Source organism: Citrus clementina, unplaced genomic scaffold (assembly GCF_000493195.1).
Source record: "Citrus clementina cultivar Clemenules unplaced genomic scaffold, Citrus_clementina_v1.0 scaffold_1, whole genome shotgun sequence".
Classification (NCBI taxonomy): domain Eukaryota; kingdom Viridiplantae; phylum Streptophyta; class Magnoliopsida; order Sapindales; family Rutaceae; genus Citrus; species Citrus x clementina.
Genome location: NW_006263303.1, coordinates 28,220,233 through 28,245,850, shown reverse-complemented (window position 1 = coordinate 28,245,850; position 25,618 = coordinate 28,220,233). Strand labels below are relative to the sequence as shown.

The window sequence follows — 25,618 nt, the reverse complement described above, 5'->3', positions numbered from 1 at the left end:
GTGCTTAGTTTTCGTTTTTTTTTTCTTTTTTTTTTTTATAAATTTTTTGTGATATATAATGGGAATTATCATCATTTGAATATTATTTATGTAACGTCTCATATCACTAGCAAGAGAATTCATGTACTAATTTATAAATCATGAACTCCCCTAACTAAATATGCATTTTTTTTTGAGTTGCAAACTCTAATAACAAAAAAAGGGCCGTTATAAATCATATATATATATTTTTAAAAGGCTTAATTAGCCCGACAGGTATATCCTAATTAGATTCATGGGTCATGTTAGTTGAGAAGTTAATTTATGCAAATCATTATTAGTTGTAAGGTTAATTTTTATTTTTGTGATAACTAGTTGTGAAGTTAAAAAGTTTATTTCAAGATGATCCACGAAGGTTCGTTCCGATTACATGGTTAGATGTGGACTTTTCTGATAATTATCAGCTTTCAATTGAATTGATTCATATGAGAGTTTTCAATTGATCTTTTCCTTCAAGTTTATGTACATTTGCCTAGCAATTAGTCCCCAGAAAAAAAATCATATAAGGTTGAAATAAAAATTAAAAATTGTAAATGCATGTCTGTAAACACTAGCAAGCTATACGATAATATATGTATTGGGTTCTTTCTATTTACTAATTACAAGTAATTAATACTGGATCACGAATAATTAATCCAATTATCATCATTTATTTATAAACCCGTCGGCGTTGTTGCAATATGTGGACACTATAAAATTTGATTTGGGCATCCATTACCTGTAAAAATAGATCATGAAAGCTTAATTTCAAGGCATTAATTGTGACTTTGCAACAAAAATCACATCTTATTTGGACATTTAATTAGGTGAAAGATATTCAGAATCTTACGTTTTACCTTCGCCCATGCATTATATAAACCCCATGCATGCTTTCAGCACAAACCACACTATCAGACCATTTGAGTATTATTAATTTATTCTTCAATTAATTTTGATCTGCATGCAATGGCAGCCAATGCTATACTATTTGCAGGCTCTCACAACCGCAATGAGCTTGTTCTCATTCACAACCATGAGGAGGTAATTAATTAATTAATCAATCCTAGATAGTAAGTTAGAGCTTACTTTAGTCATGTTTAATTTGTAAACTTGTTTTGTAAAACAAAAATATACGTATCAACTGAATTTTATATATTATTTATAATAGGATAACATGCTCGATAGTGTATCTTATTGAATGGATTTCTTATAACAAAAACAATCAAACTGTGTGTTCTTAAATCTATATATTCTTAAAAAATTGAAAAATAATATAAATTTAAGTCTATTTTTTTATATTTATAAACTAATTTTTTTAATTATGTGTATTGTATGGAGAGAAAACATACCTAATTCATACATAGTCTCGATAGATATCTAATTATTAATTGAAAAAATGGGGAAAAAAGTGCAAAAGTTTGTAATAGATATGGTTGATAATTAGTTGTCCTACGTTCTATTTTCGAGCCTTCACCAAACAATTAAAATTTTTGGGTCGAACAATTTCTTTTTTAGTTAATGTTGAATAATATGTTGTAATTCTTTGGATTGTTGTAGCCAAAGCCTTGGAAAAGTTTGGATGGTCAAGTTTGTGAGATATGTGGAGATGAGATTGGCAAAATGGCTAATGGAGACTTGTTTCTGGCTTGCGAAGAGTGTGGCTTTCCAGTGTGTAGGCCATGCTATGAATATGAAAGAAGAGAAGGAACACAACTCTGCCCTCAATGCAAGACTAGATACAAACGTATCAAAGGTACTAACTAAAAATGAACACCCAAAATGCACTTTTGGGAAGCACTTACGACTTATTGAAAACATTTAATAAAGCTGCAAACTTTCTAATTCATTGTCGTATAAACTAAATGATGTGAATTAAGGGAGCCCGAGGGTGGAGGGAGATGCAGATGAAGAGGATATTGATGACATTGAACATGAGTTTAATATAGAAGATGAAAACAAAATTGTTCGTAATGAGAATGCTGCAGCAGAAGCTATGCTTCATGGGAAGTTGAGCTACGGAAGAGGCCCTAACGACGATGAATATACCCCGGTGAGCCAAAAGTTGTTTTTTTTTCTTATAATAAAATCTCCTTAAAATAAAATCTAAAATAAATCACAAATATAATACAGTTGTCCAGATAGTAATTAATGTAATATAAAATGGAAAATTGGAAACGTGTATTTTATTTTTATTTATATATTGACAGTTTTCATCACATTAGATTAGTTAATTATTAACACATCAAGATGCATGTGCTAACATAAGTTAAGACACAAATGCTAGGATATTCCTAGCACTACCCTAATTCCAATTTCTAGTGAGCTAAAGCTATATATATTGCATGCAGGTGGATGGAGAGTTTCCTATACAACAGAAGTTGTCTTCTTCACTTCATAAACGAGTCCATCCATATCCTGATTCAGGAGGAGCAAAAGAGACCACAGATGACTGGAAATTGCAACAAGGCAATCTTGTGCAGGAAACAAATGGCACAAAAGATTCAGATACGTCCATGTACGTACATAATTTATTATTATTATTATTATTATTATTATTAAGTCATCTTGAGCAGACTTCTTTAGTAACCTAGTGAACAGGATTCGAAGCTCAGATATTTTATGCCAATCTAACGGATTTTACCGGTTTAAAAGAAAAATATATATAATTCATTTCTATATGCCGACCGCTTTAGTTAATTAAATGGGAACCGGAACAGGATTGATGAATCAAGGCAGCCACTGTCAAGGAAAGTGCAAATAGCAACAAGCAAGATCAACCCATATCGGATGGTAGTGGCGGCTCGGCTTGTGATAATGGTGTTGTTCCTTCAGTACAGAATCATGAACCCTGTGAATGATGCCGTCGGGCTATGGCTTACTTCGGTGATATGTGAAATCTGGTTTGGGTTCTCATGGATTCTTGATCAGTTCCCCAAATGGCTTCCAATCCAACGTGAGACATATCTCGAACGCCTTTCCATAAGGTATATACAAAGTTCAAGTTTTAAAACTCTTAGCAAAAGTGCAAAACCAAAAACAAGCTCAGTTATTGTTTCAACTCTTTGGCAGCTTAGTTGCTAAAGCAAGTATGGTAAACAGTTGTAGCTTGATTTTGATTGCTAGCATAGCCGATAAATTATTTATAAATAAGCATCATTTTTTGTCGTTTAGCAACGTTAAGGTAGAATTTTCTGCCTGTATTTTTTACAGAAATGTGGACATGTATGATCAGTGGGATAATGAATATCCATTCCCAAGTATAAAATTAAACAAACAAATAAGCCTCACTGAAGTCTCTGAGAAAAAATTAACTACTTTAATTCAAAGAGTTAAAAAAAAAAAAGCGAAATTACTTTTTGATCCAGTACAGTGAGATACCTTCTACTTGAAAGAAAACTCTACGTAAAATAGATCAATTGGGGGTTAAAAAACAAATAAAAAATCGAATATATCTTTGTTTATTGTTATTGCTTTTTGATAGATTTTGTCATGTAGGTATGAGAGGGAAGGCGAACCCAATATGCTAGCTCCAGTGGATATCTTTGTAACCACAGTGGATCCCATGAAAGAACCTCCTCTTGTTACAGCTAACACAATTTTGTCAGTCTTGGCAATAGACTACCCCGTTGATAAAATCTCATGCTACATTTCTGATGATGGTGCTTCCTTGCTCTCCTTTGAATCCCTCTCCGAAACTGCTGATTTTGCGAGAAAATGGGTTCCTTTCTGTAAGAAATATTCCATCGAGCCTCGAGCTCCCGAGATGTATTTCTCTCAAAAAGTTGATTATCTCAAGGATAAAGTCCAGCCTGCGTTTGTTAAGGAACGCCGAGCGATGAAGGTTCGCGAACTTGACCTCAAATACTAATATTGTGCATTTAATTACCTAATAATTTAAGCTCTTGTTTTTAGCCGTTAACTAAAATGGTATTAGAGCCAGGTTTTTCAGTAACAGATACAAATAGAATGTTGAAAACTAGGAACCCATTTTTTTATCTTGAGCTTGAATACTGTTTGGTGTTTGATAGAGAGAATATGAAGAGTTCAAGGTTAGGATGAATGCGCTGGTTGCAAAATCCAGGATGATTCCTCAGGATGGGTGGATTATGCAAGATGGGACACCATGGCCTGGAAACAATACACAGGATCATCCTGGAATGATTCAAGTGTTTCTTGGGAGAGAGGGAGGCCATGATGCTGAAGGAAATGAGCTGCCAAATCTTGTTTATGTATCTCGGGAAAAAAGGCCAGCTTTTCCACATAATAAGAGAGCTGGAGCCATGAATGCTCTGGTAATTTCTCATTCCGTGATTTTGTTTCAAAGATCATCTCTCGATCTGAACTTATCTCACTTTTAAAGGATCATTTGATGAGTGCATATATTTATTCATTTATCATAAAGGAATATTGAATTTTGTTAACTTCTCAACTGTTAAAATTCTGACAGTGATGCAAGATGTTGAGGTTACAACACTACTCACATGAGTGTAGAGAAGATTTAATTTGTTGATACAATAAATAAAAAAGAAAAATATTAATTTTGTATTTGCTCAAGTTGAAACTCATATGATCAGGATAGAATCCTACAGCTTTTTAATTTAGTTTTGCATAACGTTGTGAGATAACTTTGGTTCCTTGAAATTTCCAGGTTCGCGTCTCTGGGGTTCTTACAAATTCCTCTTTCATCCTGAACTTGGACTGTGACCATTATGTAAACAATAGCAAAGCTGTGAGAGAGGCTATGTGTTTCCTGATGGATCCGCAGACAGGGAAAAGAGTTTGTTATGTTCAATTCCCACAGAGATTTGATGGCATCGATAAAAGTGATCGTTATTCTAACAGAAATAGAGTCTTCTTTGATGTAAGCTTGCAAGAATTCAGATTTTAAAAATTCAGAATGGCCTCTTAGTGTCCTGCACATAGTGTAGAAAAATTGGAATTCACGTATCCTTTTTCACATAGTGTAAAATAATTGGAATTCACATATCTTTCTTTTTTTTCCCCTATATTTGTCAGATTAATATGAAGGGTCTAGATGGCATTCAGGGTCCCATGTATGTTGGCACAGGATGTGTTTTCAGAAGGCAAGCATTATATGGCCACGAACCCCCAAAAGCTGCTAAGCGTCCAAGAATGGGGACCTGTGGCTGCTGCCCATGCTTTCGACGCCAAAAGCAATATCAGAAGAATTCTAAGGCTAATGTAATTCGAGAAGCAGCAAACCTAGAAGGTCTTAAGAATATCACCGGGCTAATTATCTCCAGACTACTTGCTATTTGATTCATTGATCGTCTAACTAGAACTTTGGTTTGTAATGGAATAGGAATGGAGGAAAACAAGGAACATTTGCTATCCCAAATGAATTCTGAAAGGAAATTTGGACAGTCAGCAATATTCGTGACTTCAACTTTAGTGGAGCAAGGTGGTGTCCCTGCTTCGTCCAGCAGAGAAGTCCTGCTTAAAGAAGCTATTCATGTAATGAGTTGTGACTATGAAGACAAAACTGAATGGGGTACTGAGGTAATCTTTCAGCTGCTAGAATATCAGGGATTCTATTCATATTGTGCTTCTGAACATTTTGGTTGCTTTTGTGTTTGCAGTTGGGTTGGATTTATGGCTCAGTTACAGAAGATATCCTGACAGGATTCAAACTACACAGCCGTGGCTGGAGGTCTATCTACTGTATGCCAAAGAGATCTGCATTCAAGGGCTCAGCTCCTATCAACTTGTCAGATAGGCTCAATCAAGCCCTTCGGTGGGCCCTTGGCTCTGTTGAAATTTTCTTCAGTCGGCACAATCCAATATGTTATGGCTGCAAAGAAGGGAAGATCAAATTTCTTGAGCGTTTTGCATATATTAACACAACTATTTATCCCTTCACCTCCATACCACTTCTTGCATACTGTCTCCTACCAGCCATCTGCTTGCTGACCGATAAATTCATCATGCCAGAGGTACTGATAATAGAATTGATTTACTCATATAATTTTGCTTCTGGATCTGCTAATAAACTTATTCTTGATTCTTGCACAATCTAGATGAGTGCATTTTCAGGTCTGTTGTTGGTTGCACTTTTCGTCTCATTCTTTGCAAGTGGCATTTTGGAGCTGAGATGGAGTGGAGTGACCATTGAGGAATGGTGGAGAAATGAGCAATTTTGGGTCATTGGTGGCATTTCGTCACATCTTTTCGCCGTTTTCCAAGGCCTAGCGAAGATTTTGACAAAAAATGACACCATTTTCACAGTAACATTCAAGTTATTTGATGACAAAGAAGATAAAGAACTATACAACTTCAAATGGACAGCTCTCCTAATCCCTCCAACAACTGTGTTGATCATCAACCTCGTTGGAATTGTTGCTGGAATCACGGATGCCATAAACACTGGCTACGAGGCAATGAGACCTCTAATTGGAAAGCTCTTCTTTGTGTTCTGGGTGATTTCCCATCTCTATCCTTTCCTGAAAGGCCTGATGGGGAGACAGAATCGGACGCCGACAATTGTTGTGATATGGTCAATCCTTCTGGCCTCAATCTTCTCCTTGGTTTGGATGAGAATAGACCCTTTTGTAATGAGAGCCAGAGGACCTGATCCTAAGCAATGTGGAATCAATTGCTGATCGTGACGACAAGACAAGATCTTCTCTTTCTGATTCAATATTCATGTACATTTTCCGACGATTCGAATTACTATATATATTTATACATTTATGTGATGTATGAACCAACAATTTGGATGTGCACAAGATGCAATAAAGCCATTCTTTGAGGGGCAGGTAAAACTAATTTTGTGTCGGTTCCAGCTTGGACTATTAAGTGGAGAACATCATAAGTTAAGCTATTACCTGTTCAATGGGGTGGGGAAGAGGGGAGAAGAGATAAGCCTGAGCAAGTGCACGGCAAGGAGAGAAGTTTCTGGAAACGAGGAAATTCTGCTATTTGTTACAGGTTATATGTACTCTTCAATTTTGAAAAAACAGAGTGGGGACAAACTCATCCATTCATATTACTATCAAAAAAGAAGAAAATTGGCTGAGAGCTTTTGATATATTATTAATTCTTGAATACCAGCAGACACTAGAAGAATTGATCAAATTAAACCAAGTACACGTTAGAGAAATAAACAACATATAAGCGGCCAAAATTTTGATAAGATTTATTCCTCCGCCATAGTATTTGTCATTGAAGTTTGATATATAAAAGTTGGAATATAAAGTTTGTATTTTGAATTGTGTATATGCACACAAATTTATTATTCGATTATAGGTGATAATAATAATTATTGCATGAATACAGATACAGTCCCCGGCAGCAGCCTCCATTGCTCAAGCCACAACAGCCTCTGCAGCTGAAGCTACAGTCGACGACTGCAGCCGCCTCAGCTACAGACCAAGACAGTGTCCACTGCTAAAGGTCAAATTAATATTTGCTTATGCTAACCTTAATAGTCAAAGGAGGTCAATGCAAGCAATTAATTTATTTAAATTTTTTGACCAAAAAAAAACATAATTTTTCCGCAATTACCCTGGCATGCACAAGTGGGGTGTGATTACACAAAAACGAGGTGTAATTGGGGTTCTGCATTGGGCTTATCCATGGTCTATTTTTAAGCCATCGCCACCGTGTCTTTAATGTGTTTAGGTGGCAGCGCCCTGGGCCCTTCAAGCTCCAATTCCACCGTTTTACGAATTTACCTTTTCAACTTATTTATTTATTATTCACACAAGTGAGGACTGCAATTTTTGATCCCATCTTGGACAGGACCTTAATGAACTAAATATACATAGCTAACTACTAAGCTATTCCTAAATCGTAAAATATTGATAATATCTGATTGTTCATACAAATAAAGTAGCAGATGTACAGAGTTTAAACTAATTGAATAAAATGTATAAAGTTCTCCAATGTTAAAGGCAGTTAAGGATTAAGGCCTGCAGAAATATTCACAATATTTTACATACTAAAAGTAGTTTATATACAAAGGGGAGATTAAACTTAATTAGCTCATCAACCTATACAAAAGAAAAATCAAGTTCAAACTCCCATCCGTGAAGGGCTTATATTTAGAGTACTAATATTATTATGTACACTTGTCTTTCTTCCATCACATCTATCTGCCCAAAGCAGGATCAGGAAGGAGGAGGTGAATGAATGGAAGTATCAGGTAACATGGCTACTGTCACTATGAAGTATTCACAGCCAATTGGGAGTCCAAATGGGTTAGAAGTTGTTGATCCAGAATTCAGAGCCAACCTGTCAGTCCCTGTATCGAAGGTCAGGCGATCCACTTGATCTGCCTTGCCCTGCCCAGGCCTGGTGGCAGCAGGAGGCAATGGCTTCGCTGTTTGGCGTTCAATATGCACAATCTGCCCAACAATGTAACTGGGTCGGCGTGGGAGATTATCAGTAAACAAGGCTACAGATTCAGCAGATAGGTAGTAGTTTGAGCAGTTCCTGTTGATTGCCTCATAATGCCCGGCTGAGTTGAGAACAAATGCAGCAATCTCATGAACTTCTAGACGGCTAAAAGATATCTTTTCCTTGTTTGCCTAAAGAATATCATCCAGCAGCTTTGCTTAGGCATATTCAATGCTTTTAAAGGATGCAGCTTTTTAAGGAAAACAAACACAAGAAACTAAGAACATTCACAGCAAATTACCTGCTTTTCAAGCTGATGCTTTGTGTACAAAGTTTTAACCAGCTCTTTCTTTTCTTCCAATTCCTTCTTAAGCTGTTCATGTGCCAGCTCAACTTTTCGGTTCTTGTCAAGCAACTCTTCCCGATGCCTTGACAAGAAAGCAACTCTATCCGCAAGGACCCGTATGCATTTCCGGAACTCAGCGGTTCCATCATCTTCATTGTCGCTGATGGAACTGAGAATTTTCATTGCAAAACAATTCTCATTTTTTTTTCTTGTTAATAAACAGAATATCTACAAAGCTACAATAATTCAAGCCTTTTTATATGTCTGGAATTAAATAAGGAAATTGAGTGTTTTAGATTCCTAATTTACTGGCCAATAATAATAATTTTATATATATGTATGTATGCATGTATGTATGTATGTATATATATGGTGGAGCAGTTAGGCATTGTTACTACCATTTTTGAATTTACCAAGCATACCATTAATACCATATTTGCCATGTTGAAAAGAAATTTCAAAAGGAACAATCAATAAGCCACATGGTAGTTAGTAATTTAAGATGGCTAGGGAGAAGCTTACTTGGCCAAAGATTGTGCCAAGGTGCGCAAAGAATCAGCAAAACCACCTGCTCCTTCCGAAGCAAAAACACAGCTACGGAGTCTTTCAAAGAGTCCCCGCAGTTTGACTGCAGAAGCACGCAATGCACTATACTCTGATGCCCTCCGGTCAGCCGCACATAGATGTGTTTGGGCCTCCTCTCTTGCCTCATGCAAACAATTCTCCAAGTGAGCACAATTCATCTGTTACACACAAAAAAAATAGACACACATATAAGAATATTACAAGATTGTCCGGGATAAATTTATAGAGGTATTTCCATGCAGGACAGTAACTGGCATCGTCATGAAAAATATTTCAATGATATATTGTAATATAATTACCATAAACAAATGGGACAATAGTTGTAAAATCAATGTGCCTTAAGTGCTTTTCAGGAAGTGAGCAAGAAACTGCTTTCTTAGGCCTTATTTGATATTGAGATGCTGTAACTTTTTAAGTTACAGCTGCTATGGAAAAAAAGAAAGCTATAAAAAAGTTAATAGTATGTAGTAAATACAATTTTTAAATAATCATTTTGACAAAATTAGGAAAGATATAAAAGATTTTTCATCATACAAATATAAAATCAAATCAACTTAACTTTTAAGCTACAGCAATTAGTGTTTACCAAAAACTTTAGTGTAGCTTAAAAGCTACAGCTACCCAAGTTTAATCTCAGACGAGGCCTTAGTCAAGGTCAAGTCAATCTTCTCCCAAAACATTACTCCCATAACGGCTTTATGGACAAGTACTAGGGGAAAGTAGTTTATAAAAAATACGCCAAAAATTAGAATTTGATTTACAAGGCAAGCGCTTTCATCCACTAAAGACTTCACAAATGATTTGTTTCACTTAACTGTAATCAATTTCTCATCCTATTTATTAATCCATTCAAGTGTATTCTGCTAAAGCTCATTGATATTAAGCATAACATGTTATTTGTAGCAAGCCAATATAACTAAATAAAGATCCTTATTTTCAACCACAGTAAAAGACAAAAAAGGAAACCACCTCCAAGCAGCTTGTCAAAAGATAACTAAATAAATTTACTCTATATTAGACATGTACTGCTGTCAGAAACATAACTCATAAATTCTGGCTACATTCTCTTAAAATTAAAAGACTAGACCAACAATGTAGTGAAACCTCTTTTACCTGAGATTCATCAAGGAGTTTCTGTCTCATTTCCAATTCCCTCCCAAGCATCACAACCTCCTCCATTACAGCTTTAAGTTTGGTTTGTGTTTCACTCAATTGATCAGACTTGTCAGCAAGCGCACTTTGCAATTTTAACACAAGTTCACTGCTGACTTTAGGATCCAAACCTGAATCAGCTGTGGCGTCACACGGCAAGATGTTATGAGGCTCCGGCATGCTCTCTGCAGTGGAACTATTTGTCATTGACATGCCCAACTGCCCTGGCATCTTATATTTACCATCTTTTTCGTTGATTGGCAGTTCTTCACGATGTGGCTCCATCATTGATGAATCTAATGGAGGATTTAGCATTCCAGAGGAATCCAACATATTCTCATCCACCCCTTCTCGACCTTTGCTTGGCTGCCTGTTGAGAAGGGCCAACTTTGCATCAAAAGAGTTTGACACACAAGAAACCTCATCCATGGGCTCAGACGTAGAAATACAAGGCATATGCGTCTCTCCACCGCCTGAGGATTCTGGTTTACAGTCATCAGCCTTCTCAACCAAAAGGGTAAAGTCAGAGACATCCTTACCGTTTGAGTGCTTCTGCTTCATCAAATACTGATCAGACAATCTCTGCTCCAGTTCTTGAATCCGCTTTTCATACGATACACACTGCATTTGCTTTGCCTTAAGCATAGCTTGGATATGTTTTCCATACTCATCCTTCAGATGCAACGCTTCAGCTGTCTTCTCTGCAGCATTCTTTAATACACCATCCAGTTTACTGTCATCCAGCGATTCATATTCCATTTCAGGACACAAAGAACAAATTAATGCAATAGCAGAAGCAAGTTCAGCTTTCAGTTTTGCATTCTCAACTTCCATCTTGCTAGTTCCAGCAATCTCTACTAATTCACATCCCTCATGAAGCTCTTCAGGGTCTTCTCTATCTAGAGCATCCAACACAATCTCTTCAGCTTCAACTGAATGAGAACCGTCTCTCACATTTACAGGCTTCTCACCCTTTCGAAGTCCAGCCAAATACTCAGGGGCATAAACTTCCAGGTCTGAAATGTCAATGTCAAGCAAATTAGTATCAGAAGGAGCTATGTTAACGTCACATTGATTTGGAGTATCATACAACCCCATGGATCCTAATATGTCCCTAGGAATATACACACTATTTGCTTTCAAAAACTCCTCCCTTCTCCTGACCTCGACCTCTCTCTTTGTTGCAAGCCTTTCAGCCAACTGTCCAGCCATCCCCATGTACAGCTTCATGGAGGCCTTTCTTCTAACTACTTCAGCAAGGCAGGCTCTGTATGCGGGGCCAATCCCACGGACCAACTTTAGGTCAGCAAATATATCATCCTGACGTACCATTGCCTCTCTAAAAACAGGAAACTGCAACTTAGCATCTTTAATGACGTAAGAGACATAGGTTATCTTTTGCATGTAATTGTGCACAAAGACATTCATTTCATTCTTCTTATCCTGGCAGAAGTCAAGGAGCTTAGAGATTGAACGATCACAAGCCTGCATCCTGGGCAGGTGACTTTTGTCATGGACATCATACATAGGACCCAGAGCTGAAACTGCATCATGAGGACGAAGAGAGGAGGACAATTGGCAGGATAGACAATCATCCACGAGCTTCTTCACTGTACTGACATCTTTGCTGTACAAAAAAGTGTAATTATTTGTTAGTGATATCGATAAAATTCTTCTACAACACAACTAATAACAGATTGATGCTCTATGTACACCTGCACAAAATGTTCAAATATAAAACACATTCAGAATCCTTCAACAAAATATCTCCATTGATGCATACTTCACTACCTCAGAACCACTTAAAAATGCATTCAGAATTTATGATATTGCGAACATCACATAACATTATAAAATGGACCCCAAACAACAAACAAAAGGAAAAGATGGAAGTGATGACATTTAGTGAAACTAGCGTACAACAAACCAGTACTTCACAATGCCAGGAGGAAACATGGGGAGCAACAATGAACCAACCTCAATGACTGCATTATACTCTTCTGTTCATTGATGAATCGCTGATGCTCTTTGATCATCATCTCTAAGTTCTTTATAGGCAAAGAAGCCCTGGTATTAAGCAACTCCTCAACTCTGCGCTTAACATCATCAAAAATCTGCTTAAATTGTGAAACTTTGTTCTCAAACTGCCTGTGAGAACTGCTGCAAGTCTCTGCCGACTTCCGCAAGTGCTCTTCCTTCACAAAATCCAATAGGCACTTGCAAGTAGCTGTCTGTAAACTAGGGTGAAGCTTGACAGACCTCAATTTCTCGATATCCCTTCCAAAGTTTGCTAAAAGATCAGAATGAACCCTTTGCTGCTGTGAATATCGCTTCATGAAGTCATTATAATTTTGGTTAATCACTCTATAGTATTGCTCCAAATTACCCCTGCCAACCTCCACAGCTCTCTCTTGCACCTTTTGCTCCCTCAAAAGCCTTTCACACATCTCAATCTTTGCTTGTGTACGAATATATATAGCATGACCCCTATGGTAATGGTACCTAAATTGCCTCTCGTAAGAAGGCAATGCCTTCAAAGCTGGATCTGGCGCATCATCTAAAGGGTGAGGGTCTTGTGACAAAGCTGGTGGTGGTGGGTCTGCAACTTCAAGAACATCAACTTGCTCAGGAGAGGGAGGTGGCGAATTACTTTGCAACCTGAGTTTATTGAATATAAATACTTCTTTATCATCAGACGGAAGCCTATAAGCTGAAAGCAGCTTTTGTGGCTCCAGTTTCATGTCCAAGCAGAGAACAAGCTGATCATTGAAGTTTATACCAGCAGCAGATTCAATGAACCGCATAACTGCCTCAACAGGTGAGTTCTCATTGCAATCAAGCTCAAACGAATGGCCATTCTCTGAAATATGAACTAAAAGCTTGCCCTCATGAACCAAAACTTCAGTAATACTACAGCTCATCTTCTCTATTCTTATCCTTGGAAATCAGAACTCTCCACCACAAATTTTGTAATTCAATGAAACCAAACAATCAATATCAGAGGAGAATTCAAGCCTATACCCAGAAAATATAATCAAATTCACCGTTTAAAAGATAACTCTCATCAAAATGTAAACTTCATAACTTTTTTCCTTTTTTTTTTAATTGTTACCTTAATACTTGATCAAAACCCTTAGTTGTCACCACCCCACTAAAAGAAACCTGCAAAAACAGCCCAATATTTACAACACCCACCAAAGATTGAAGCTTGAAGAGGCCAATAACAATCAGCCAACCAACAAGCTCTGTCCGGGGAAAAAAAAAACTATTATCAAACACACCGACCAAAAGGAATCACACAATACCCGTCTTGAACCTTAATCCTTCGAAAAAGCCCAATCCAACACCAACCCACCAGAAATTACCTTAAAAAAACGCTAATCGTTGCCCACCCATCAATTAATTCTTCAAAACCAGTACGAAAACCAAATTAGCCCCAAATTTTCCAAACCCAGTAAAAAGTTCGAAACCCCAAATCAAAAAACCCTAAAAGGTGCTTTTCTTTTTCTTCCTTTTCTTAAGAGAGAAGAAGGTAATCAAAAGCGATAACGTGAAGACGTGAATCTAATAAGAATTTCTCAGGGGCTAAAACTCAAAACCTTATAAGGTTCTCTTCACGAAACCCTTTTATTTTTCTTTTGTTCTTATATCATAAGTACTTTTGTAACCTACGGTTTCTTAACAAATATTTTTTTTATTTTTTAATAACAAAAAATCGACAAAGAAGCTTCCGCAAGAAGTAACAAGAGCTCTGTCTCTTCTTCTTCTCTCTCTATCTTCTTCAAGCAACAAAGTACTGCTACTGAAGAGAAAGTTATTTCATTCTTAAATAATTTTATTCAATATTATAATTACTATCATACGAAAATAACATCTGGGATCATTATTTTTTATTATTTTCAAGTAAGGACATATCTTTTCCATTTGCATCGAATAAGTCTCTAACCCGTACAGAAATAACAGAAATACCCTTTACTAGTAAGTTGCATGCTCTTATAATGTGATGATAAAAGGTAATATAGATAATTTTGAGTTTGCATGTCGTGTCAAATAAAGTTATATGAACAATGATAGAATTTTAATGATTGATTCACAATTTAAGTTTTAATTATTATGTGTCATTCATTTATTAAATAATTAATTTTATAACTGAAAAAATTAAATATTATATCATCGACTATATAAACGTCACATTAGCTAAGACTCAATTATTGAAATTTCTATTTTGCTGTTTTAAACTAAAAAATAAAAATTTATTTTTTATTTATATATATCAATAACACTGAATATTAACATACTACGATTATTAAACAATTATAATTGCATCATTCATTTAACATCTTCTTAATATCTTTTATAAAATATTTACAACACTACCCACTAAGAATTTAATACGTTTGCTCCGGTATAAAAAGACAAATTGTAAAATATAAAAAATTATAATAGAAACCAAATGGATTATAAAAATATCAACATATGTTTACTCCATCACCACCAATTAATATTGTGATAAGAGATTTTGCATATTGAAAATTCTTCTTTTTTTTTTTATACAAAAGGAGTATAGCAAGCACCTAGGGTATACAAAACGAGGGTATGTAGCCTCTAGACCATCATTTAGAAAACTGCTACCCAAGTTAGAAGGGTAATTTTGGAATTTGAAAATGAATAGATATATCTATTTGACACTAGTAGTGAAGTTTTGTTCTTTATGTAAGAAATTTAAAAAATAAGGATCTGTATGTAGTTATAGTGCCATGTTGCAATTTTATATTAGGAGTGTATTATGTATAGTTGTACTTGTAAAAGAAAACAAATTAAACAACTTAAATTTGAGTAGGGAGTTGCTAACGGATGTTACCATGAGGCCTTTAAAATATTCGTTTGCTCCGATTTCTACGGAAGAAACTGGGTGAAATTTTTCAAGCAAAAATAAATTACAAAATTTAGTAAAAGAATTTTAGAAAAACATAAAAATTGATTATTTGCTGCCGGAATCCATTTGATTAATAGAGTCATTTTATGCATTCATGGAACCTGTTAATCAGTAAAAAGCAATAAAGAATATTCTTATAATAAAAAAAAATTATGATCATAAATTAAAAAAAAAATGAAATTGTTCATTCTAAGCTTCAATATATAATCATTCTATTCTCTAAGTGGACCTACTGTTCGCTATATATGTAAAAAAAAAAAAAAAAAAATTCCTAATACTAAAGGACTTTTTCTCAAGTAAATGACTGAAATTTCCACTCTATTTATGTGAGTGGAAATCAAATCGAGACTTTTAGAAATTTTATTAATTTGATAATTATTCATGTCCATCTCAGTAGTAATTTGATAACTAATACGCATCAATACATTGCTAAAAGTGGCCCATTTTAATGGCAAAATCATAACACATGTCAGGTGCCAATTTTAGTCACTTTATATCACAATCAATGATCGATCTAGCAACAATCATATTCATCATCACAATCACACACCGCGCATGTTGCCATTATTCCATTACCATTAATCTCTTAGTTGATCATCAACAACATTCAAATTAATTTAAGAACTGAAACATCTCTACTCTTGGTTTAAAGTTCTCACACATAATTAATAGATTTCAAAATTTTAATTCAAATCGATAATCCGTTCATAACTGTGTTGCACTTCACTAAATACCCTCTTAAACTTGATAGCTATAGATCTCGCATACAATTCACTCGATATCAATTTAATTAGAAATTATCAAAATATTAAAAATTGTGTTTAGTAATATATAAAAGAAATTATATAATAGTTAGATCATAGCCGTACGTAGCTAGGTAGTAAAAGATCATTCGGAATTCCAATAAGTAAAAACAAATTATTAAATCTTCAATCAATCAATCATCAGAATTAATTATGTGTTTTCTTGGCAACTTCCTGCATGTGCACGATTAAAATAGAGACGGAATTATGCCGGTAAAGCTCAGGTGAAAATGAAATTGTAATTTTCTTGGCAACTTCATCGATCCGCTGCTTTTGTTGTTCTGCATGTGCATGGAAATTGTTAAAAGTTACTTTCTGCTTTGTTTAAAGCTACATTTGGCATTATTAAAAAGAAAAAAAAATTGACGATCGGGATGAATTTTCTTTTTTAAGGAAATAATTTTTCTTTGTTTAATTATTTAAAGGAACACATTTATTAAATTTATCTACAAATTCGACATCCACTCTTTGACCAAGTGGTTGTCACCTCTAATCTACATCAGTCCCCTTTCTCCCCATTAGAATAGATTTTCACATTAGCTTTTTAATTTCTATGTATGCTGATTGTAAAACAGTCTAGAATTAAGATTTGATACAATTTAATGATATCCTTAATCTAAAGTTGGACTTATATGTGAATAATTATGTGTTATAGACTGTTATATAAGGTTGAGTTTTAATAAAAGTAATCCACTAAGCTTTTCGATAATATAGGCTTTAATGTATCTAATAGGGTATAGGTCTTTAATGATGAGTTAAAATAAGAATATCTAAAGATAACATGAAATTTATCCATATGAGTGGTTATAGAATATGACTGCTAAATTTTATCATCGAACTGCGTATAGTAAATGGTATTGATAGATTACTCAAGTTATTTTGTGACAATAAGTCAGCAGTGTTATATTATAATAACAACAGGAGATCGACGAGGTCGAAGCACATAAATATTAAGTTCTTAGTTATTAAATAAAGAGTTTGCAGTGGATTATCATCTATAGAGTATATCGGCACAAACTCTATGATTGCGGATTCGCTTATTAAGGAATTGTCATCCAAAATGTTTCACGAGCAAATTACTCGTATGGGTGTCATGTCACTCAAGGATACTTAGTTTTAGTAGGAGTTTGTGATTTTAAATACTCTTATAATATAAACATTTTTCAATTTATGGATATTTAAGGTATGTTTTGGTTTATTTACATTCTGATTTTGGTATGCTTTGATCTTACTAAAGTTCAAGGTGGATCAGTTGGAAATAGCTGTGTTAAGATCACATTGCATGAAATTTTCATGCTACACATCCACATCATAATCCGTGTTATTCAATTGTATTAGCACATCGATTATTGATGGGTCGAGTTACGACAGTTGTAGTAAAAGTCGCCTTGATCCTATATTAATATAATTGATGGACTGGATTGGTTATAGATATATTTTGGTAATAACAACAAGGTTGAATTTAATACAATAATTTTTGCAAAACAAGATTATAAGGTTACACATATAGCTCAAGTTGGAGATTGTTATTTGTTGGATACTTAATCCAACACTAAGTTTATATGTGAATAATTATGTGTTGCGGACTGTCATATAAAGTTAAGCTCAATCAAAAGTGATCTATTAGAGATTTTTGATAATTTGACTTTTAACGTATTTAATAGGGTGTGAGCCTTTAATGTACAAAGACTTAAGGGTAATTTCTATTTTTATGATGGGTTGAAACATGGATACCTAAAGATAATAGGAAAATTATTTATATAAGTGGTTATAATCTCCAAAATCAAATGCATCGTTCTGTTCTTTTTTGATGTCTCATCATCATAGAGAGTATAGAGAGAAATTTAAATGATTTTCTAGGATAATGCATTGATTTATAAGGCAAACCACAAGACTCTAGAAAGTAATTGTGCATTATGAATTTATGTGCGTTTCTACATATTTTGTTGTAATTTTTTATAGTATAATATAAATATTTCTGAATTTAGATAATGATTTAAAAAAATATATATAATATGAATATTCCTAAATTCAGGTGATGATTACCAAAAAGATTAATTTGTTGTTTTAACATTAATTTAATGTTTTAGATTCAACGTCAAAGCCTGAAATACGCCAAGTTTGACGTGAAAGATTAAAAGTTTAACCGGTTGGATTTGAAATTTAATGCAAACAAAGACTTGAAATATAACATCAACATGCTTTAATCTAATATATAACGTTACAGATTTTAACGTTAAAACAACGTATCTATTATAATTTTATTTTTTTATTTTTTAGTACGTATCAAGTTTGTTCTAACAGGTCATTGAAACGTGGCTTCACCGATTAGTTTGTTAATTGGTTGATTACGTGTTGATTAGGTTTTGGAATTAAACATGTGAAGAATAGCAAGTCATCTCTATATATATATATATGTATTGTAAAAAAAAGAAAAAAATCACGTGATATTAAAATACGTGGTGACTGGAGATATAATTAATTATTAGATCGTGTAAAGAAACATCCACGAGGAAGCTACCTAGGGTTTTCGAAAAGTTATAATGAGGTAATTAATTAATTGGTTAATTACCTTCGATCGAGGGTTGACCTTGTCTATAATATCTACATCAAAAGAGACGACACGTTTAGTGTTTTACTTGGACAATCAATCAAATTGTAGCTCCACGTTTGGTACAAATCACATTTAATAATGAGTTGATAACGAAAGAGAATTACGCTGAATAATACCACCCATGTGATTTTCATGCAATTTTAACTTACATATTTGTGGACTTTGTCTTTGTGAAAGAGACCTGGGAAAAGAACAGTATATTGCAGGTATACCAACCGTAGCATATGACACATGCTAGCTTTTTGTTACGTTGAGTGGCACGTCAATTATTGAGTTACCGTCCAATGGCCCCCTTAATTTAAAAATTTTGCATGCACACTTGGGAATTAGTGATGATAAAAGAGTTAATCAAAGTTAGTTGGTGTGAGTGGTTCGGCACACTTACTCTTTAAGAGAGGTTAGGAGTTTAAATCCCGCTTTCTTATTGAGTCGCCATTTTAGCCAGTACTTTATCTCTTATGAGCATATCCGGTGCGAGCGGAGATTAGTCTAAATTGTAGTACGAGCTTAAAAGTGCCTCCCAAGATTGGGGTCTACTCAGGACCACCTCGTGGTTCAGATAAAAAAAAAAGAAATGATAAAAGAGTTAAAAATGTATAAACTATTACATGCAAGTCATTGTCTTATCTTTGCTGTACATATTTATAAACACACACAGAGACTCGAATATATCCATTCTTTGTTTGCTATATCAATAAAATAACGCAAAGGATTTGGATTGCCAAAGAGATTGTATGTATAACTGCTGGCTATTTATTGGGTCCTTGAGAAACAATAATGGTCCATTGTATATGTATTTGAATAAGCTCAAAATTAAATTCAAGAATTAATTACATTTGTAACAACTCATATATATTGCTGCTACATAGGTTGGTAGTGTTCAAAGCAATTTACGAATCTTTTGAGTATCTTTGATCAAGTACAAACGTTAACCCCAATTAGGTTTACGATTTAATTTCTAACACAATAACTTGATTGGGTGTAGTATGCATGCATTTGTTTCTTTATCATTTTCCTCTGATTGTTTTAGTCGGACTGATACTTGTGAAATATGAAACAAACAATGGCTCTGCTATCATCATTGGGTAGATCGACAAACAACAAACTCATCATCTAAGCACAAGACTATGAATCGCACCTCATGTTTCTAAAGTTAAACAGCAAGCATGCATGGCATTGGCATTGCCTTGTGACATCAAAGGCTTGGAAGTCACATGGGATGTTTGATAAGACGAAGGTGATGTATTTAACCTATTTCTAGGGCAAAAACAGGACCACCACATGGAGACATCTTCAAAGTACTGCAAGTGCAAGCAACTTGTTCAGGTTCCTTTAAATAACCAATGCAATAATTGTTAATGCACCTCCACATATCATCACGTGCACTCTCTCTTTTGAATGATCAAGACAAATTCTTGGCTTGATTCTGATCCCATCAACTTACCAGTTGTAGTCGAACATTTACACGATGTTCTTTAATTTATGCTTCGAAATTAAAGAACCATTATAATATAAGCACGTACGAAAGATTGAAAAGGTCACTCTAGATTCATCTTTTTTAATTTTTTCATATAACCCAAAGTACATCAATACAGTTATGTGAGAATCCGAAGTTATATCGTAGCTTTACTGTAAATGGCCTAATCATTAGTACTTATAAAATCCTACAAATTTATTAGCATCTATCTTTGTTATAAAATCCTACAAATTTATTACAATTTATCTTTGTTTGTATGCAGAAACAAATCATAATTCTCTTCTCTAGTTTGGAATTCAAATCAAAAATATATTTTCCAACTTGTTTCTAAATTTGTCCTGGTTCTAATCTTTGACAATGTTAGTTTATCAATTAATCTTTGACAATGTTCTTTCTTTAATTTCTCAATTAATATTTTATTATTATTTTTTAAAAGTTTGGACGAGATTGAGAAACTTCATTAATTAAACGCCAACATTTGCTTATATTTTAACTAGGACTAGTGGGCACAATGCCATTTTATAATTAGCCAAGTTACACCTAATGGGCAAGTAATAATTTATTTTAGAGTAATGATATAGTCACAAACTTTATACAAAATGATGTGACATGATAAAATTGGTTGAATTAAATATCTCTTATCTCACATGATTTATTTTTATTATTTTATACTTTCATTCAACCAATGAATTAATGACACATCACTTTGTATAAAATAAATTTGTACAAGAGTTTGTGGCTGTATCGTCACTATTTATTTTATCCTTTATGAAGTCAATAATTAATAAGTTTTATTCATTAAAAGGACATTGGATAGAAGTTATATATATATATATTGACCTATGTTGCAACTGTGGTATGATACTACAATTGCTTTCAACCATTAGATCCAACTAATGTAATTATGCAACTGTAGATCTAACGGTTAAAAATAACTGTGGTACCATACCATAGTTGCAACATAATTTTACCCATATATATATATATAGGGAGCTGCTACCTTACATGTAACATAAGGTACAGCCTCTCACAAAGCTGTGGGTCCAAGTGGGACTCACATTTAAATTTGTGAGAGGTTGTACCTTACATTGCATGTAAGATAGCAAAAGCCATATATATATATATATATATATATATATATTTCAAGTTGGGTTTATTAAATTTCAGAGCAAAATAAGGCAACTCAAAAGGACATGAAGTGGAAACACATTTTACGAGATTCATCATCTTGGTTTAGAGGCAGCCATGATTGCTTTCCCAGTCCAGCTGGCAAACCATGGGCTGGTTTTTGCACAAAGCTTACTATTGGGCCTATTTCTTGTAATAGAAGAGCAACAAGACCAGGGAGTGAATGCTCTTGTGGTCCAAGTTCTTTGGATCGAATTGGTCTCTCTCTTTGTATTCGATTTTATTATTATTATTATTTTTTAAAATTTAGATTAATAAAATATTTAGGTTTTGTTTTTTATGATCAGTTTTGATCCATTACTCAATGTGTACAGCCCCCCTATCCTGAAACTTAATTTCCAATCACAAGGAAAAGATATAATGAAGAAGCTAATGAACCAGCTGGGTTTGTTCCTTTTTTTGGGCAAAACAAAGCCATGCAACTCAAAGAAAGACAGCTATTATAAGTTTATTCTGTTCAACTTGGTTTAAAAGCAACCACCGTGAATTTTTTATTTTTTAAGTGCTTCCTAATGATTTTTTTTCCTGCCATTTTAAATTTTTATTAGAAGTGATTAAAGAATTAAAAAAAATCATAAAGAGTAATTTCATGAATTGAAAAAAAAAATCATAACGAGAAATTTCATCCGTTTTAAAGAAACTCATTAGCTGTAAATGTATAATCATTTACACATTATTGGCAATTAACTTTGTTAAATTCAATTTTTCTTTTTAAATACTTCCTTATGAATTATGATATTTAAAAAAAAGAAAAAAACTTCCTTATGAATCACGCGTCTCTCAAACGACCCTACCAAACAAAAAGCCTGCAGAAAAGCTGTTTTTGGAAAACCGAAAAAAAGGTTAAGAAAGAAAGCAAAAAATAAAGCAATTACATCATTCAAATCATTCATCGAACCCACTATTCTGGACAGAGAAATCAAAAGGGCTTAAGTTCTGTTCAGCAGATAAACTGAACAAAGAAAAAAAAAAAATTCCTCAGAACACTATCATTGGCTCCAACGTTTTTGCTTGATTATGTCTTCTTTATAAGTCGCAGTACCCCAGTACACTAAACCATATAAAAAATGGCTTATAATCCAAAAGGGGCTTCCTTTCTTGTTCAAATCTTGTTCATTTGCATAATTTTTTATCTGGGCAGTGCCTTTTCAACAGACCCAGTTGCCCAGCAAAAACTTGACAGAGTTGGGAAGCTACCTGGGCAAAATTTCAATGTCAACTTTGCCCATTACTCTGGTTATGTCACAGTCAACGAAGAATCCGGGAGGGCTCTCTTTTATTGGTTCGTTGAAGCTGTTGAAGATCCTGATTCCAAGCCTCTTGTGCTTTGGCTCAATGGAGGTCTAAAAGCTTTAACCTTTTTGTTGTTTCCTTTTTTTGGATAAACTTTATTTTGTTTTGATTGGTTACTGTGTTTTTGACACCTTTCCTATTATTATGTTGGATTTTTTTTATTACTTTTCCTATATCCCATAATTTACTCTTAATCTGTACAATGCACATTGGTCATGTTCATTTGCTTGTTTTGGCTCTTACTTTTCATGTTGATATATTGTTTTTCATTTCTTTTGAGTTAGTTATATTATTAGTGTTCTCATTCTTAATTCTTTTTTTTTTTATATTAATTATACCTTCTTTTTTTTTAATTTTACAAATTGGTTCTGAACAAAGTGCTGTTTGTTTAGGGCCTGGGTGTTCATCCATTGCTTATGGAGAGGCAGAGGAAATAGGTCCTTTTCACATCAAGCCAGATGGGAAGACCTTATACTTGAATCCTTACTCTTGGAATCAAGGTGAGAGATATCTTCCTATGAGCATCAAACCGTTGTCTTTTGAGGGTCCAGAATGAATAATTGAATAAACCCCTTTTTTTGCCTTTGCTTTTGTTTAATTGTTTTCATATGAATTCAATTATATCTGATACCTTTCACCACCTCCCAGTTGCCAACATTCTGTTTCTTGATTCCCCCGTTGGTGTTGGTTTTTCATATTCAAATACATCCTCTGATATTACGACCAATGGCGATAAAAGGACTGGTAATATTTCAGGCACTTTGTATGTCATATTCTGCTTTGAACTATTGGTCACTACTGCTGGCTTGTACGTTGGTAACATGCCATCTTTCATTTGCAGCGGAGGATTCCCTAAAATTTTTACTAAAGTGGTTAGAACGGTTTTCACAATTTAAAGGAAGGGATTTCTACATCTCCGGGGAGAGTTATGGAGGTACTTAGTATTTTCTGTCGGTATCTTGTCTATCTACAGTAAAACATATGTACTCCTGTTTCCACACAATTCTGTCATGCAAACTTGCAATTATATTTTTAGCTCTAGCGAGTGGATTGCCATTGTATACGGCTTATTACATCTTTTTTACTTTATATGATGACATTAGAGCTTCTTTTAAGTAGATTTCTGGACATCACAAAAATGTTTTTCAGGGCATTATGTTCCTCAGTTAAGCAAAGCAATCATAAGGCACAACCAAGCAACTGGGGAAAAAGCAATTAATCTGAAGGGCTACATGGTATAGAGTCTTTTTTCTGAAACAGCAGTGATTCATGCTCATGAAGTGTATGCAAACAACTTGAATGCTAATATGCTTGAGTAATGCAGGTGGGAAATGCTCTAACTGATGATTACCACGATTACTTGGGCCTTTTCCAGTTTTGGTGGTCAGCTGGTTTGATATCTGATGATACGTACAAGCAACTAAACCTTCTATGTGATTATGAGTCCTTTGTCCACCCCTCCAGTTCTTGTGATAAGGTCCTAGAGGTTGCTGATAATGAACTTGGAAACATTGACCAATACAGTATTTTCACCCCTTCCTGCACTGCCAGTGTTAGCCAGTCAAATCGGCTGCTTAAAAGAATGCATGTGAGTAAATCATTTTATGAACTATGTACTTATTAAATTGTAGGAACTTTCATATTCTACTATTTTCCTGTAGGTTCCATTTATGTTGAAATATGATGTCATCTGACAGGTTGTTGGTCACGCCAGCGAGAAGTATGATCCTTGCACTGAGAAGCACTCAGTTGTGTACTTCAATCAACCTGAGGTTCAAAAGGCTCTCCATGTTATTCCAGCAGTTGCACCAGCAAAATGGGAGACTTGCAGGTAGTTCTTTGAAGAAGTGCTAAAAAATTATTAGTCGCGTAGCTATCACCGAATCCAAATGAAGGAGAGTATTAATACATCCGCATTGGCCTGTCTTGTTGGAATCCATTATAGAAAGTGGAACCTTAAGCTTGTATCCACAATATTAACAGCTGACATTTTACATCCTTGATTGTTGACTTAGGTGGCACCAACAGTATACCCTCGTGATTTCTTTATTTTTACTGCTTTGCAGTGGTGTGGTAAATAATAACTGGCTGGATTCTCCTAGGACAGTGCTGGACATTTATCGTGAGCTTATACATTCTGGACTTCGTATATGGATGTTCAGGTTCTCTCAATTTCCGAATTTGCATTTACGTCTTTGCTTTCTTATTTTAAATTTATTCCTACACATGGTATGCTTTCCCCTCACTGTGTCATCCCTGTTCCCTCCATTGTTTAGACAGAGATTTGCTGACATTCTTAGTTTTGTTTGATTTTCTATACGACAGTGGTGATACAGATGCTGTGATCCCAGTTACGTCCACCCGTTACAGCATAGATGCTCTTAATCTTCCAACAGTGAAGCCCTGGCGTGCCTGGTATGACGACGGGCAGGTGAATTATACTACAAAACCATTCATTACCTAGATATTGTATATAATATTTCGCAGAATGAAATGTATGGAACTTTTATTTACTAATTCCCAATACAGTAGTCCTAAGAAATAAAATAACCTGTTAAACAGGTGGGAGGATGGACCCAAGAGTATGCTGGACTTACCTTTGTCACCGTGAGGGGAGCAGGCCACGAAGTCCCATTGCATAGACCCAAACCTGCTCTCACACTAATCAAAAGCTTTCTATCAGGAAGGTCAATGCCATGCTTGGAACGAGTCAGCCACAGTGACTCATGAAGCTTGCATTCTCACTTGAATTGTAAAATAAAGAAAGCATTTGTGATTCTTATAAAATCCGAAGCAACTTTTGAGATCATAATGGAATTCGTCAAGTTCTTATTTTCTTAGATATCTT

At 34.6% G+C, this 25,618-nt stretch overlaps 3 protein-coding genes across 5 annotated transcripts; 2 read left to right on the top strand and 1 right to left on the bottom strand.

Annotated features, from left to right (window-relative positions):
- Positions 1-984: 984 nt before the first annotated feature.
- LOC18053865 (cellulose synthase A catalytic subunit 7 [UDP-forming]) lies at positions 985-6,638 on the top strand. Of its 2 annotated transcripts, none has more exons than XM_006453517.1 (12): positions 985-1,059; positions 1,576-1,771; positions 1,896-2,068; positions 2,367-2,533; positions 2,736-3,002; positions 3,514-3,859; positions 4,047-4,310; positions 4,667-4,879; positions 5,035-5,248; positions 5,342-5,538; positions 5,619-5,972; positions 6,057-6,638. In XM_006453517.1, the coding sequence occupies exons 1-12, from the start codon at positions 985-987 to the stop codon at positions 6,636-6,638; spliced, it is 3,048 nt and encodes a 1,015-aa protein (XP_006453580.1). The 2 variants fall into 2 exon arrangements, with proteins under 2 accessions (XP_006453580.1, XP_024033831.1); XM_024178063.1 differs by having other exon boundaries at positions 1,896-2,079; positions 2,348-2,533.
- Positions 6,639-7,836: 1,198 nt separating this feature from the next.
- On the bottom strand, positions 7,837-14,241 carry LOC18053864 (autophagy-related protein 11). Its single transcript, XM_006453516.2, has 5 exons — positions 12,437-14,241; positions 10,421-12,086; positions 9,245-9,465; positions 8,678-8,891; positions 7,837-8,567 (listed from the first exon to the last, which is right to left on the bottom strand). Exons 1-5 carry the CDS (start codon positions 13,378-13,380, stop codon positions 8,148-8,150), a joined length of 3,465 nt encoding a protein of 1,154 aa, XP_006453579.1. The 5' UTR covers positions 13,381-14,241; the 3' UTR covers positions 7,837-8,147.
- Positions 14,242-22,248: 8,007 nt separating this feature from the next.
- Positions 22,249-25,610, top strand: LOC18053863 (serine carboxypeptidase II-2). Of its 2 annotated transcripts, none has more exons than XM_006453515.2 (10): positions 22,249-22,818; positions 23,163-23,270; positions 23,419-23,514; positions 23,612-23,704; positions 23,920-24,005; positions 24,095-24,358; positions 24,468-24,601; positions 24,786-24,932; positions 25,096-25,201; positions 25,333-25,610. In XM_006453515.2, the coding sequence occupies exons 1-10, from the start codon at positions 22,545-22,547 to the stop codon at positions 25,498-25,500; spliced, it is 1,476 nt and encodes a 491-aa protein (XP_006453578.1). In that variant the 5' UTR covers positions 22,249-22,544; the 3' UTR covers positions 25,501-25,610. The 2 variants fall into 2 exon arrangements, with proteins under 2 accessions (XP_006453578.1, XP_006453577.1); XM_006453514.2 differs by having other exon boundaries at positions 22,250-22,818; positions 24,837-24,932.
- The last annotated feature ends 8 nt before the right edge of the window (positions 25,611-25,618 follow it).

Bases quoted from the DNA above. Each gene is read 5' to 3' on its own strand.
- LOC18053865 (XM_024178063.1), top strand. From the start codon at position 985: ATGGCAGCCAATGCTATACTATTTGCAGGCTCTCACAACCGCAATGAG. The intron at 1,060-1,575 runs GTAATTAATTAA...GGATTGTTGTAG, and splicing joins TCATTCACAACCATGAGGAG to CCAAAGCCTTGGAAAAGTTT. The intron at 1,772-1,895 runs GTACTAACTAAA...ATGTGAATTAAG, and splicing joins TAGATACAAACGTATCAAAG to GGAGCCCGAGGGTGGAGGGA.
- LOC18053864 (XM_006453516.2), bottom strand. From the start codon at position 13,380: ATGAGCTGTAGTATTACTGAAGTTTTGGTTCATGAGGGCAAGCTTTTA. The intron at 12,087-12,436 runs GTTGGTTCATTG...TTTTTTGTACAG, and splicing joins AGTATAATGCAGTCATTGAG to CAAAGATGTCAGTACAGTGA. The intron at 8,568-8,677 runs GTAATTTGCTGT...GATATTCTTTAG, and splicing joins AGCATCAGCTTGAAAAGCAG to GCAAACAAGGAAAAGATATC.
- LOC18053863 (XM_006453515.2), top strand. From the start codon at position 22,545: ATGGCTTATAATCCAAAAGGGGCTTCCTTTCTTGTTCAAATCTTGTTC. The intron at 23,515-23,611 runs GTAATATTTCAG...TTTCATTTGCAG, and splicing joins CAATGGCGATAAAAGGACTG to CGGAGGATTCCCTAAAATTT. The intron at 25,202-25,332 runs GTGAATTATACT...CCTGTTAAACAG, and splicing joins CCTGGTATGACGACGGGCAG to GTGGGAGGATGGACCCAAGA.